The sequence below is a fragment of the Neophocaena asiaeorientalis genome, unplaced genomic scaffold, assembly GCF_003031525.2.
Source record: "Neophocaena asiaeorientalis asiaeorientalis breed wild unplaced genomic scaffold, Neophocaena_asiaeorientalis_V1.1 scaffold544, whole genome shotgun sequence".
Classification (NCBI taxonomy): Eukaryota; Metazoa; Chordata; class Mammalia; order Artiodactyla; family Phocoenidae; genus Neophocaena; species Neophocaena asiaeorientalis.
In genome coordinates, this window is record NW_020173921.1 from 1,051,086 (window position 1) to 1,064,612 (window position 13,527).

A 13,527-nucleotide genomic window follows, 5' to 3' on the forward strand; every position below is an offset into this window, starting at 1 on the left:
AGGGACTATTTTGGGAAATTTGTCCCATATAATGTTTTGCAAGCAGCTAATTTTCTCTGATAAAATAACCCCTGTCTTTTTTTTTTTTTTTTTTGGTGTCTTAATGTCAAAATGCAGTGAGAAATTTGATACCTACATGACACAGCTTTATCATTTCCCACCTACCAAAGTTCTAAAGAATTTAATTTTAAAATGTACGGTATTTTGAATTGTCTTATGTACTATGTAACACAGATTTGTGCCAATCATAATACATAGTTTAACTCTTATAGATAAGCCTGAGTAGCAGATTTTATTCATGCCTTTCCCTCATTGGACAAGGAATCCGTTCATTTAAATAGCAGGATCCAAGCAGGATCCATAAACCCCAAACCCTAGGAACAAAACTCTTTAGCACCGACTTATAAAAATTAGCTTTCTAGCACAGCCTGTTTTCCTCCAGGCATTTTTTTTCAGAGATTTTACTGATTTGACTGTATAGCAGAAGATTAAATTCTCACACAGCGATCATTAGCAAAAAATAAACAGAGCAAGTACTAAAGCTGGCTTTTGCACCTACTGAATGCTGCAAGTGTCTGTACTCATTTGATATGCATCTTGCAAAGCTCGGCTGTTCCCAGAAGGCCACTCCGTGAAGACTGAGCGAGCAGCGTCTGCTAGCGGTGCCTGCAAGTCACAAAAACAGAGAGCTTTACGACAGGGAGGCTGGGAGGAGACACAGAACTGGGGGGCGGGCTGAAAACCTGGGTTTGTACATTTTCTCGCTTTTAACACACATACATGTGTGCAATTGTTACTTTGATCATTTTTTACAATGCATATTAGTCACACTGAGAAACCACTGCATCATCAAGATTTTCCAGGTCTCTTCATTGTCTCCACTTAGGAAGCCCTTTACTAAAATTGTTTTATTAACTGCTTATTGGACAGATTGATTTTTGGATATAGCACAAAGCATGGTGAGGAACACAGCATGCTGCTCTTGGTGGGTGGTCAACTTTGGAGGGTCATCCTACATTACCTGTGGCATTCAGTGGGCACTGATTGAAGGCCAAGTCTCCTGCTGGAGTCCTTTTCCACACCGTCGACATCAGGTAATCCTCTGGGCATATTTCATAAGGTGCTGCAATTCAGAACAGAGAGACTTGAATGCCGGTGGTGTTTATTTTTTAAATGTTGGCAATAAGCAATCCTGAAACGCACCTCTGTGGCTGCAAAGAGTTTTCATTTCATAAAAGTATACTGTTTACTGAAATGTCAGAGATGTCTTCAGAAACAAAACACCACTAGCATTCATTTCATTATCTACAAAATCCTCACAGAAATGTACTTTCTTTGGAAAGTGCTTACCGTGCAGGCTTTTTAAAAAGGTCATTTGGATTTGCCTAGAAACTGAACATTATATTCAAGCATATACATACAAATCTTTCCAGTATTCACCTATATTCATAAAGTTTGGGGATGTCATACAATAAAGTGATTTCTAATAAACTGAAAGCCATATCAGAATTATTAACTGTAGGTGATACGAGTCAATAAAGGGCAAAAATACGTTAACTTTTCATTTCTTCATATAAGTATGATGCCAATCATACTACATTATATAAAAATTAACAGATTTTACCTTTTAGCCTTATGCTTTTCAAAAGCTCCATTTGATTACTGAGGTGAGAAAGTTAAAGGGAATTGCAAGAATGACAGATGCACGCCAGAAATATGTTCATGGAAAGCCAAAGAATTCATGAAAGAAGAAGGTCTGTCTGGGCTTCCCTGGTGTCGCAGTGGTGGAGAGTCCACCTGATGATGCAGGGGACACGGGTTCATGCCCCGATCCGGGAAGATCCCACATGCTACGGAGCGGCTGGGCCCGTGAGCCATGGCCGCTGAGCCTGCGCGTCCGGAGCCTGTGCTCCGCAACGGGAGAGGCCACAGCAGTGAGAGGCCCGCGTACCGCAAAAAAAAAAAAAAAAGAAAGAAAGAAAAGGTCTGTCTATGTTGCATCAAACCTGAAGGAACACATTAGTCCTTTCTCCAGACAGAACTCCTGTTGTGCTTTCACACAGAACTGCCATTTATATGTTCTGATATTTGTCCTCACAACTTGCCCGGGATAAGTTGGGTCCTCTCATCTCTGTATCTTGCACTTAAAGGTGTGTCTGGCACACAGAAGTTGTTCAAAGTTGAGTGAATACATGAATGACTATATGGCTATAGAAATACCTTTAGTAAGTAAACAAGGACCTACAAAATAACAAGTATCTAATATATACAGGAGTGTGATGTCCAGGGAGCAATTTCTTCCTTTGAGGACAACATACTATTTAACCCATGCTAGTCTAATTCTACTGAAACTAATTCTACTTCAGAATGTATGACCTCATTAGGACCCATTACAGTTGTTAGTAGGTGAAGAATGCAGCTTGAGACATTGCCATCTTGAAATAATATTCACGTTATGATTACCTGAAATAAGATGAGTGGTTGAAACTCATGGGCATTCAGAACGGAGAGTGGCACTGAAGATCACCTAATCCACTTCCTTCTTCTTTATCGATGGGGGCACCAGGGCCCCCAAAGAAGAGGCTTGTCTAAGGCAATGGAGCTGGTGGAGGTATCAGCAGAACTGGATTCTAGAACCCTGACTCCTGCACACCCTCTTCGCTACGTTCACCAGGCCCGTCTTCATAAATATCCCCTCCTCACCCACCAGTGATCTCCTACTGGCCAAACCCAACACGCTCACCTCGGTCATCACTCACTAAACCTTCCCTGCAGTACTTTTTTTTTTTTTTTTTTTGCGGAGCCCCCTGCAGTACTTTTTATATTGACTTCCCCCTCCTCCTTGGAAATCCTTTCTTTAGGGTCTTAGAAAGCTCTTCTCTCTCAGGCCTCCACCAAGCACTTGGACCATTCTTTCTCCCTATCTCATACCCTGCATCCTTTGCAGAATCATCCACCCCTTACATTTTCCTTATGTTAAATGCTTTCCTTAGATAATTTCAAACCTTTAATAACAGTAATAGCATTGAGCCCTTATTAACAGTCTTACATGAATGGGCTCATTTAATTTTCCCCAACAACTTTATAAGTCAGACACTATTAGCCCCATTTATCAAAAGGGAAAACAGGCAGGCACAGAGAGGTGAATTGATATATTTTTTTGGATTCCAAATATATATATTTTTAATTTATATTAAAAGGCAGGGTATAAAGTGCTACAATTCTCCAGCAACTTCCTTCTTTTATGCCACATCAAAAAAGTAATCTCCAAAATGAAGAGTAATCCCATAACTTGCAGCATAAAATTTTCCATGGTTCTCCAGTTATCTGACAGGATAAAGAGGACTGTGCTCGCTGTGATGAAAGGGTCCTTCCAGCAAGCCCTAACCTCGCTCTCCAATTATGATTCACATTTATTGTCCCATGGACCAGCCACACAGAACTGTCATCCTCCAGATACCTCATACCAATTTACACTTCCCTAACTTTGCAAAAGCTATATCCTCTACTTAAAATACTCTCTCCCCTCCTTGTTTTTCTGTTTGTTTGCTTGTTGTTAGTAATATTCCTGTATATCATTAAAACACATCTTAAATGGTGTATTCTCTGGGGGGCCTCCCTCAGTATCTCAGTCATTGAATACACAAGTATTATATCTCTTCTCACAATGGATGGAAAACATCTGGTTACAGTGTGAACCTCCTCAATTCCTAAATTTTGCCCTTTAGGAGACTAATTATGTGTTACTTTATTTCTCTTTAATCTGCTGTAAGGAACTGCTAAGCTGTCTAGCACATAGTAGGTGTTCAGAACATGTTTGTCGAGTACATCAGTTCTACTGAGGAAACAATATAATAGACTAGCCCATCCAGTAGAACTTTCTGCCGTGACGGAAGTGGGAATTTCACTGTCCAATACGGTGGCGTCTAGTCAATGTGGCAATCGAGCACTTGAAATGTGGCAAGCAAGACTGAGAACTGAGTTTTAAAGATATCTGTTTGAATTAATGTAAGTTGAAATTTTAAAAGCTACCCCACTGGACAACAATAGAACAGATGATAATTGTGTTTCTGTAAATGTCAACCAAAACTATCACAGAATATGAAAAGGAAACTTATAATACATGTTAAAACTCACAAAATGCATCATGCATAGTTTATTCCATAGTTGAATTCTATAAAATTAATTAATCCGATATAATTCTATAGAATTAATTAATTAATTAACCTGATGTTACTATGACACTTGAGTATTCTTTTTGTTTATCTATATCCAACTTCTGCTCATGGTTTCCCTCATTAACTCTTCCTTTGTAATCTTTCACTTCACTTGTACTTTTTTTTCTGTTTTCAAACAATTTCTTCAGTTCCATTGATGTTGAAGTACATTTTGTAAAACTTGTTGCTATAGCGATCAGGTTTTTTTTTTTTTTTCTGATTCAGGCTTGACATAAGCCAATGAAGGAGCAATTTGCACCCGGAGGTCTTCATTTTCATGTATGTTTTCAGAAAGCTTTCCACACGTATTGTTTTGGGGTTTTTTCGTTATCCATTCATCTGTTTTTGTGGTGGGTTTTGGAACTCTTTTGTTTTGAATTTTATTTTATTTATTTTTTTATACAGCAGGTTCTTATTAGTTATCCATTTTATACATATTAGTGTATACATGGCGATCCCAGTCTCCAAATTCATCCCCCCCCCCGGCGACCTTGGACACGTATTATTATTCCCACAAGAGCACCCTGCCCCCGCCGACCTTAGGGCCAGAAAACCTGGTAATTGCAAGCATTCACCACTAGATGGCACGGGTGAGCCAACAGGGTGAGCTGTTTACCGGGCCCACACCTGGAACTGATGAGCTTCAAAATCACGGCAGGATATGGGTGACCGCTCCACTGTTATTTAAAGGTATACCACGTGGGGGAGGGTTCTTCTTTCCGTGTAAGTACAACGCTGAGCCATGAAAGGAACGTCAGCTACAAGGCGCCTCAGTCTGGCCCCTTCCTCAGCTCCCCCCGTCCACTCTCACTGCCTCCCGGGGGCTTCTCCAACTCCAGGAGGACCCTCACCCCACAGCCTGTGCACCTGTTCTTTCTGCCCAGGACACGCCTCCCCCTTCCCTCCCTAAACCTCCTCGTGGCTCCTGTCTGCTGCCCTCAAGCCCTTCCGGAATCCCGCCTTCTCACCCCATCCCTTCCTCTGCCCGGCTGTTCTCCAAGACACCCCTCACCGTCCACTGCTACACGGTGTCCTCCCTTATTTATTATTAATAGTATTATTAGCCTCGTGCTAGAATGTGAGCGCCATGAAGACGGGGCTTTTTCTGTTTTGTTTCGTTCTTAACGGCACATAGCACTTATAGGTCCTGGTAAACGATAGTGGGAACTATCGACACACATGTACTTTTAACCAAAAACTACCACATACGTTCAGAAGATCTGTTTTTCCAGTATGCCAGTGCTTAAGATGTCAGAGAATGAGGATGAGTTTGCAAAGTACTGAGGACTCGTGTGTGTGTGTGTGTGTGTGTGTGTGTGTGTGTGTGTGAAATAGGCCAGCAGTAGGTAGTCATTTTCATTTAAGAACAGTAAGACAGAGAAGTTAGCTACAATAGGTTTCCTAAAAATTAGCCAAAATGGGTTTCCATGGTACTGGATATTTACAAAAGTTGACCTTGTAGGGCTGTGCCTGACTTGGTAAGGGTCCAGGAGACCCTGTTCAGAAGCCCCTGATATGAACTGTGTACACCCTAACTGGTCAAGGAAGAAGCTGATTCAACAGTTACTTTTCTAACCACACCACTCAAGTAAGTATTAGTTCCCATTTACCTGGTGACAATCAATGTGAGGTACTTTAACCAGACCAAAAAAAAAAAAAAAAAAATCACAGTAATTGTTTGAAACCTAGAGAAGTCAGCAAACTTTGTGTTCTCCTCTAAATGCACGAAACTTTGGATTCGTCATGCTTCTTGTAGATAGAAACTCAGTACACAAATGATAGGAAGGGAAGATGACAGAGGAATCAGAGGTTCAAAGTTGCAAATCGGTTCAGGATTTTCAGCTTTTTAGAAGGAATGTCAAATCCTGCAGCTGCTTTAAATATTTCATCAAAGGTGATTTGGCATCTTGGAAGATTAAATCTTAAAAAAAAAAATTAGTTCAGAAAATAGGTCTATTTCTGCTCATATCCAAAGCAAAAGAGCCTAGATATTAAAATGACAATTTATTTTCTTCCATCTCAGGTTTATGAAGTCCCCAGGGGTGAGAAACTTCCTGGGGTCTTCTCAGTGGCAGGAATGGAACTCATTCATTCTACAAATACTTGGGCTCCTGTCATGTGCCAGTCTCCTTGGGAAGTAGTGCACAAAAAAGGACTAGACAGAGCCTCTCAACTCCAAGATGTTGAGGGCCACGGAAGTAGAGACATTACAGTGCCGTCAGCCTTCCACTATGATCAGACGAGTCCCAGTTGCTCTAGGGGTACTTTAGGGGCGAGCAGGCCAGCAGAGGATTTCCAGAAGGATGTCAAAGTTGAGATATGAAGGACAAGGGGGGAGTCAACCAACAAGGATGGGCAACTGTGCCACCCGTGGCAAGACCCGGGGCAAGGAGAGCCTGGTTCATCCAAGGCATTGGGAACATCTCCCCTGGGAGAGCTGAGGCTAGACAGAGGTGGGTCACTGCAGGAGGAGGAAGGGGTGAGGGTGACGATGTAAACTAGGGGTGTGAACTTAAGGGTGAGGGAAATAGATGCCATGTTTTGAATGCTGTCCCGGCAGTTTGGAGAGTGGGTTGCAGGTGAGTGAGATGGACGTCAAGGAGGTCTGTGATGATCAAAAGGGTGTAACTGGGGAAGAAGGGCTGTGGAGTCACAGGAAGTGGCTGCAGGAAGTGGGTGGATTCCAAATGTGTTTAGGAGGAGGGATGGGCTCAGCTCCAGGGCAGGTGTAGGAGGTGAGGACGAGAGAGAGGGAGTAAAGATGAAACTCAGGTATCCAGGGAGAGAGTCTGGTGTGCTCTACCCTGAGTGACAGCACACGGGGAGGATATGGCTTGGGAGAGAAGATGCTGAAAACAGTTCTGAGCGTGAGCTATCTGAGCACATCCTGGTATCAAAACGCTGGCTGGTGCATGGCACGAAAGTGCAGGAGAGAAGCAAAAGCTAGAGATAGAGATTTGTGTTAATGTTGTTTTTGGTTTTTTTTCTGTTTAATGCTACCTGCGTGCACTTTGTAAATTAGAAAATGTACAGTTAGCTCAGGCCATGCTGCTGTGCTCAAAATAAAAACGTATTATTGTGTAGCAATATGAAGCACTTGTTTTTTTATGCCTCAGCAAAATGGAACCACGACTCTGTTCATCAGCTGAAAGATCCCACTGTTTGCTCTCACTAGTGCAAAGATATAAAAACCCGTCTGTAAGATACAACTGTAGTTGAAGGCACAAGTATGCAGTTAGCATGCACCCTTAAAACAAGGTGGCAATTACCTAGTGATTAGCTGTTAATCTGTCTATTCAAACTGATTTTCTGTCTCTTAAAAATAGCAAAAATCATACAGGGCTTAAATTAATTTGATGTGGAAAATTAGTTTTCACCACTTATGCTAGAATTTCAGCATTAAAGAGAAATTGATTCCAAACTGTAGAGGTGCAGGCAGAAAAAGAAAAGAAAAAAAATATGCACGATGCCTGACCCCGTATTTCAAATTTCACTTGCTGCCAATTCATTAATTCTTATGTTTTGGGAACCCCCTGTGCTGGGGGGTACAGAGGTAAATAAGACAGATTCAGCCTCTGTGCTCACACAGTGTACAGCTCTAATTCAGCAGTGGAGCTTACACATGTGAAGACTTCATACAGCTACTAATAAGGCTGAAGGGAAAAAGAGGGGTGTTCATCAGATGTGTTTCATAATAGCCTTCCTTCTATAGAGAAGGATCGTTATCAGTATCAAGCTGCTACACCGTTACAACAGCAATATTTACACATATTATGAATTAGGCAATCTCCTAAGCGCATTAAATATTTTCATTCAAATAATTGTCATAACCTTTAAAGTGGATGCAGTTATTGTCATCCCTGTAAACATGGGCAAAACAAAGCAGAGAGAGATCCCTCAGTGAGGAGGTGGTGGACCTCAGTCCATCAAAGAGTTCTCTCAGCCCATTTTCAGAGAATGTTACACCATCTCTAAGCATCTGTTGCACTAAAATAAGTACATAAGTATTTTGCAAAAATGTGTTTCTAAGTCTGGAAGTCAGCAAACCATGAACTTTGAATTCCCCAGCGAACAGTGTGCATTTCAGGTTGCCTGTTCGAGCACCTGGTCTGACAATGTGTTATACATAACACACCCCCCAAAATTCTGAATTAGTATTTTTTAAATTCTATATTTCAACTTAGACAAGGTCGCCCTACTTCCAACTTGTTAGCAAAGTTAAATAATAATTTAAAAGAGAGCTAACTTTAACTGTGGGGGATAACTCTTAAGTAACTATCCTTGCATGAGACAAAGTTTTACACTGGAGCAAGATGCCCCTATTTCAGGAGGTGAAGACGAGGGCCCAGGACACTAGGGGAGTCCAGGTGAACAGGATGGCAAGCAACAGAGAAAGGACAGACTACGTGCCTCTCGATCCAGGAACCATAGGGGAGTCCAGGTGAACAGGAGGGCAAGCAGCAGAGAAAGGACAGACTACATGCCTCTCGATCCAGGAACCAGAGACTGTGTCTGCTTGGTTGCTTTACATACAAAGATTTGCCGTATGTACAAATGAGCCACTGATGAGGACACTCCTGTACCCAGGATCTCAGTATGCACGGAATCGGGCAGGGAACCAGAAGCCACGCAAGTTTTTTCATGAGCGAGTCACATGACTAAGGCCATGGATAGGGGAGAATCATCAGATAAGAACCTATGTGGAAGAGGTTAGGTAATGGGGTTGATGTCATAATATGGGTAATGGACATAGGAGACCTGCGCTGCACTTTACTCACTCTAAAGTATTCTATGACTGCATCCTTGAAACAATCCCCTGGGCATGTATCATTATCCCATTTAACGTATGAGGACAGAGGCCCAAGCCAACCTCGGTTTGACCACACTCCCCAGATTCTTTCCGCTGGAAGGCAGTGTCCAGGGGAGGAGAAAGCAGGGCCCCAGGAGGAAAGACTTGACCCAGGTGAACTCCCCCACTAGGAAAGAGGTTGGAAAGAAGGAGGGAGAACTTCAGACAGAAGAGCTCCCCTGGGGGCATAAGGGTCTCATTTGATACCCCAGTTGGAAAGGTCTGTTAGGTGACAGTTCTCACACAGGTGACAGTTGGAGAGAGAGAGAAAGCAACCAAAGCGCCAGGGGCAGGATCTCAGGGCCATTCACGTGTCAGGATGTGTGAGGGGAGGAAAATAAGTGGGGATGAGAAGTGTCAAGGGCTAACGTTCAGGTTTAGTGTCTTGGGAGACCTTCAACCCAAAAAGGAGTTTACTAATTGCATTAATGTTCATTTTATTCATTAAAAATCATTAAGTGGTTCTTAAAATATGCTCGTTTTTACTGTCAAAACAATGTGGACTGAAAGGAAGAAATAAAAAAGGTAAAACGTGCTGATTAAATTTTGTTTCCATTTGCGAATGATCAGCATATTGCCAAATATTTCTAAACGGGTCAAGGTAGAGTAATAGAGGATTACAACAAACCGCTTGCTAAGTTTTTGCTGTGCAGGAGCTGTGACAGTTTTCTCCCAGCTTCATCTGATGAGCAATCTGCTAAGGCAAATTATGATAATAATTATTTCCATAGCAACAGGTTTGAATAGCAGGCCTAGAGTACTCTCTGGCATATATACTGATTATGTCAGAGCCCAGCGGTTCTCCCTTAATTCTGCCTCTAACACTGAATTGATTTGCTGTAGAATCTCGGACAGGCACAGGTCAGGAAACCCCAACTTTTCGGGAGGATGGGAAGCTTTCCTGGAGATTGGTTAAACACCAGGTGGCCTCTCTCCCTATGGGGTACCTTCAAGTTCTACTTTATTTCCCTACTTTTTAGAATGTAGCTGAGGTGACTTAGCAAGAAAAAAATAGGGCATTGCAGAGGAGAAAAGTCAGTCCCTAGTGCCAGTCCAGTACTGCCACCACTGGACTCAGTGGCTGGTTTCAGGTGAACGGCTGGTATGAACTGTGTGTGTGTGACATTACTTGCCATGTCCAAAAATGTGCAGTGAAACTTAACCTTTTGAAACTGAACAGGTAATGATATAGCTCCTTACGGGCTATACACATAACATCCGACAGCAAAAATAATAGCAATTCTAATGAAATAGGATCTTCTTTAAAGTAATAGTAGTGATTAGTCTTGTGGTCTGGAATCAAAGAGGTAAAGCAGGTGCCAACTTGTATGTGACTATTTCAATAGAGACTAGTATGCTGGGTTTTTTGAAAAATAAATTTATTTATTTATTTATGGCTGCGCTGCGTCTTTGTTGCTGCACGCGGGCTTTCTCTAGTTGTGTTGAGCGGGGGCTACTCTTTGTGGTGGTACACGGGCATCTCATTGCAGTGGCTTCTCTTTGTTGCAGACCATGGGCTCTAGGAGCTCAGGCTTCAGTAGTTGTGGCACGCAGGCTCAGCAGTTGTGGCTCACGGACTCTAGAGCGCAGGCTCAGCAGCCATGGCTCACGGGCTTAGTCGCTCCACAGCATGTGGGATCTTCCCGGACCAGGGCTCGAACCCATGTCCCCTGCATTGGCAGGCGGATTCTTAACCACTGCGCCACCAGGGATGCCCAGTATGCTTTTTTTTCTCTTTAAAATATGTAAATTTTACACTTACACCTTTGGGTTTCCAAGAATGATTACATTTAACCCTAAAATACGGTGGTCCACACAATTTAGAAGTCTAACTTTTTTTTTTTTTTTGCGGTATGCGGGCTTCTCACTGTTGTGGCCTCTCCCGTTGCGGAGCACAGGCTCCGGACGCGCAGGCTCAGCGGCCATGGCTCACGGGCCCAGCCGCTCCGCGGCACGTGGGATCTTCCCAGACCCGGGCACGAACCCGCGTCCCCTGCATCGGCAGGCGGACTCTCAACCACTGCGCCACCAGGGAAGCCAGAAGTCTAACTTTTTAACTTGTCTCTAACAGAGACAAAATATTTATATTGATATTGATTAATTAATTCCCCACTCCTCCAACTGGGAGCTGAGAACTTTAAGTCGATGTGAGCTCAGACCCCATCCTCCGCCCTGACACCCAGCCTGGATATTATCCACCTGTGTGTGTGTATAGTAGCTCAGAGCCTTGGGAGACGGAGCAGTGAAAGCACACTCCTGCTACAGAAGATCTGTGTCCTGGTGGGGCAGAGCCTCACATCAGACAGGTCCCAGTGACACCCTTCCAGCTCCCCACAAAACAGGAATATTAGTGCTGTACAACTGAGCAGCTCTGCCTAAACCATCCTACTTTGTCTACAGTGGCTAGTTAATTGCCCTATTTTTCTGTTTTATTTTGGTTGAAACAAGAGTTGGGTAGGGAGACTTGAAATGCATTGTCTGTATTTTCATTATGAACTGATTCCAGAAACAATACCTCCTTATTTATGTGGGAAGATGTGTGAATAAGACAAAATTCTGCAGCCTTATTCAGATACCTCAACTTTCAACAGTGGAGCTGAGGTGGAGAACTGTTTTCCACTCTTTGTGACTTTTATCACTAATATTTATTTATTTAGTTACTTACTTACTTACTTACTTATACTCGAGGCTGGTGCAACCCAGGAGGTAATCTGCAGCATCATCACCATCATCTGGGTGCTTGTTAGAAATGCAGATTCCCAGGCCTGGACCAGACCTACTGAATCAGAACCTTGTGGCAGAGGACATTGGATCCTGAATCTCTGTCTTAACAAGCCCTTTGGGGGCATCCCTGGTGGTTCAGTGGTTAAGGCTCCATGCTCCCAATGCAGGGGTCCTGGGTTTGATCCCTAGTCGGGGAACTAGATCCCGCATGCTGCAACTAAGAGCCAGTGCAGCCAAATAAATAAATAAAATAAATATTAAAAAATAATAAAAAATGAAACAAGCACTCTGGGTAATTCTTTTATACTCTAAAGTTTGAGGTGCATGTATCTTTTTTAATTATAGATTTGTCTGGAAATATGCCCAGGAGTGCGGTTGCTGAATCATATGGTAGTTCTATTTTTAGTTTTTTGAGGAACCTCCATAGTGTTCTCCATAGTGGCTGCATCAACTTACATTCCCACCAACAGTGTAAGAGGGTTCCCTTTTCTCTACACCCTCTCCAGCATTTGTTGTTTGTAGACTTTTTAATGATGGCCATTCTGACCAGTGTGAGGTGATACCTCATGGTAGTTTGGGTTTGCATTTCTCTAATAATTAGCGATGTTGAGCATATTTTCATGTGCCTATTGGCCATCTGTATGTCTTCTTTGGAGAAATGTTTATTTAGGTCTTCTGCCCATTTTTCAATTGGGTTGTATTTTTTTGTTGTTGTTATTGAGTTGTATGAGCTGTTTGAATATTTTGGAAATTAAGCCCTTGTTGGTCTCATCGTTTACAAATATTTTCTCCCAGTCTGCAGGGTGTCTTTTTGTTTTGTTTATGGTTTGCTGTGAAAAAGCTTGTAAGTTTGATTAGGTCCCATTTGTTTATTTTTGCTTTTATTTCTATTGCCTTGGGAGACAGACCTAAGAATACACTGGTATGACTTATATCAGAGAATGTTTTGCCTATGTTGTCTTCTAGGAGTTTTATGGTGTCACGTCTTATATTTAAGCCTTTAAGCCATTTTGCATTTATTTTTGTGTATGGTGTGAGGGTGTGTTCTAACTTCACTGATTTACATTCAGCTGTCCAGCTTTCCTAAGACCACTTGCTGAAGCGATTGTCTTTTCTCCATTGTGTATTCTTGCCTCCTTCGTTGTAGATTAATTGACTGTATGTGTGCAGGTTTATTTCTGGACTCTCTATTCTGTTCCATTGATCCATATGTCTGTTTTTGTGCCAATACCATACTATTTTGATTATAGTAGCTTTGTAGTATTGTCTGACATCTGGAAGGGTTATGCCTCCTGCTTTGTTCTTTTTCCTCAGGATTGCTTTGGCAAGTGTGGGTCTTTTATGGTCCCATATGAATTTTAGGATTATTTGTTCTAGTTCTGTGAAAAATGTCATGGGTAATTTGACAGGGATTGCATTAAATCTGTAGATTGCTTTGGGTAGTATGGCCATTTTACCAATATTAATTCTTCCAATCCAGGAGCATGGGATATCTTTCCATTTCTTTGAATCATCTTCAATTTCCTTTATTAATGTTTTATGGTTTTCAGCATATAAGTCACCTCCTTGGTCAGTTTTATTCCTAAGTATTTTTTTTTTGATGCGATTTTAAAAGGGATTCGTCCACTAAAGTCTGAGAAGCACAGCTTGGGCAATGTCGAGAGGCACTCAGAGAAGGCAGGAGCCCAAAGGAAGCAAGCATGGTGATGTTTTCTTCCTACTGAAGGAAAATTACTC

At 42.2% G+C, this 13,527-nt stretch overlaps 1 protein-coding gene across 1 annotated transcript in view; it reads right to left on the reverse strand.

Annotated features, from left to right (window-relative positions):
• Positions 1 to 13,527, reverse strand: part of ADGRB3 (adhesion G protein-coupled receptor B3) — a 778,422-nt gene that overhangs the window by 430,909 nt on the left and 333,986 nt on the right. Inside the window, exons 7-8 of the mRNA XM_024752147.1 lie at positions 1,022 to 1,123; positions 560 to 666 (exon numbers count right to left, since the gene is read on the reverse strand). Of these exons, the coding sequence (XP_024607915.1) occupies positions 560 to 666; positions 1,022 to 1,123 (209 nt within the window). The remainder of the gene's footprint in view (positions 1 to 559; positions 667 to 1,021; positions 1,124 to 13,527) is intronic.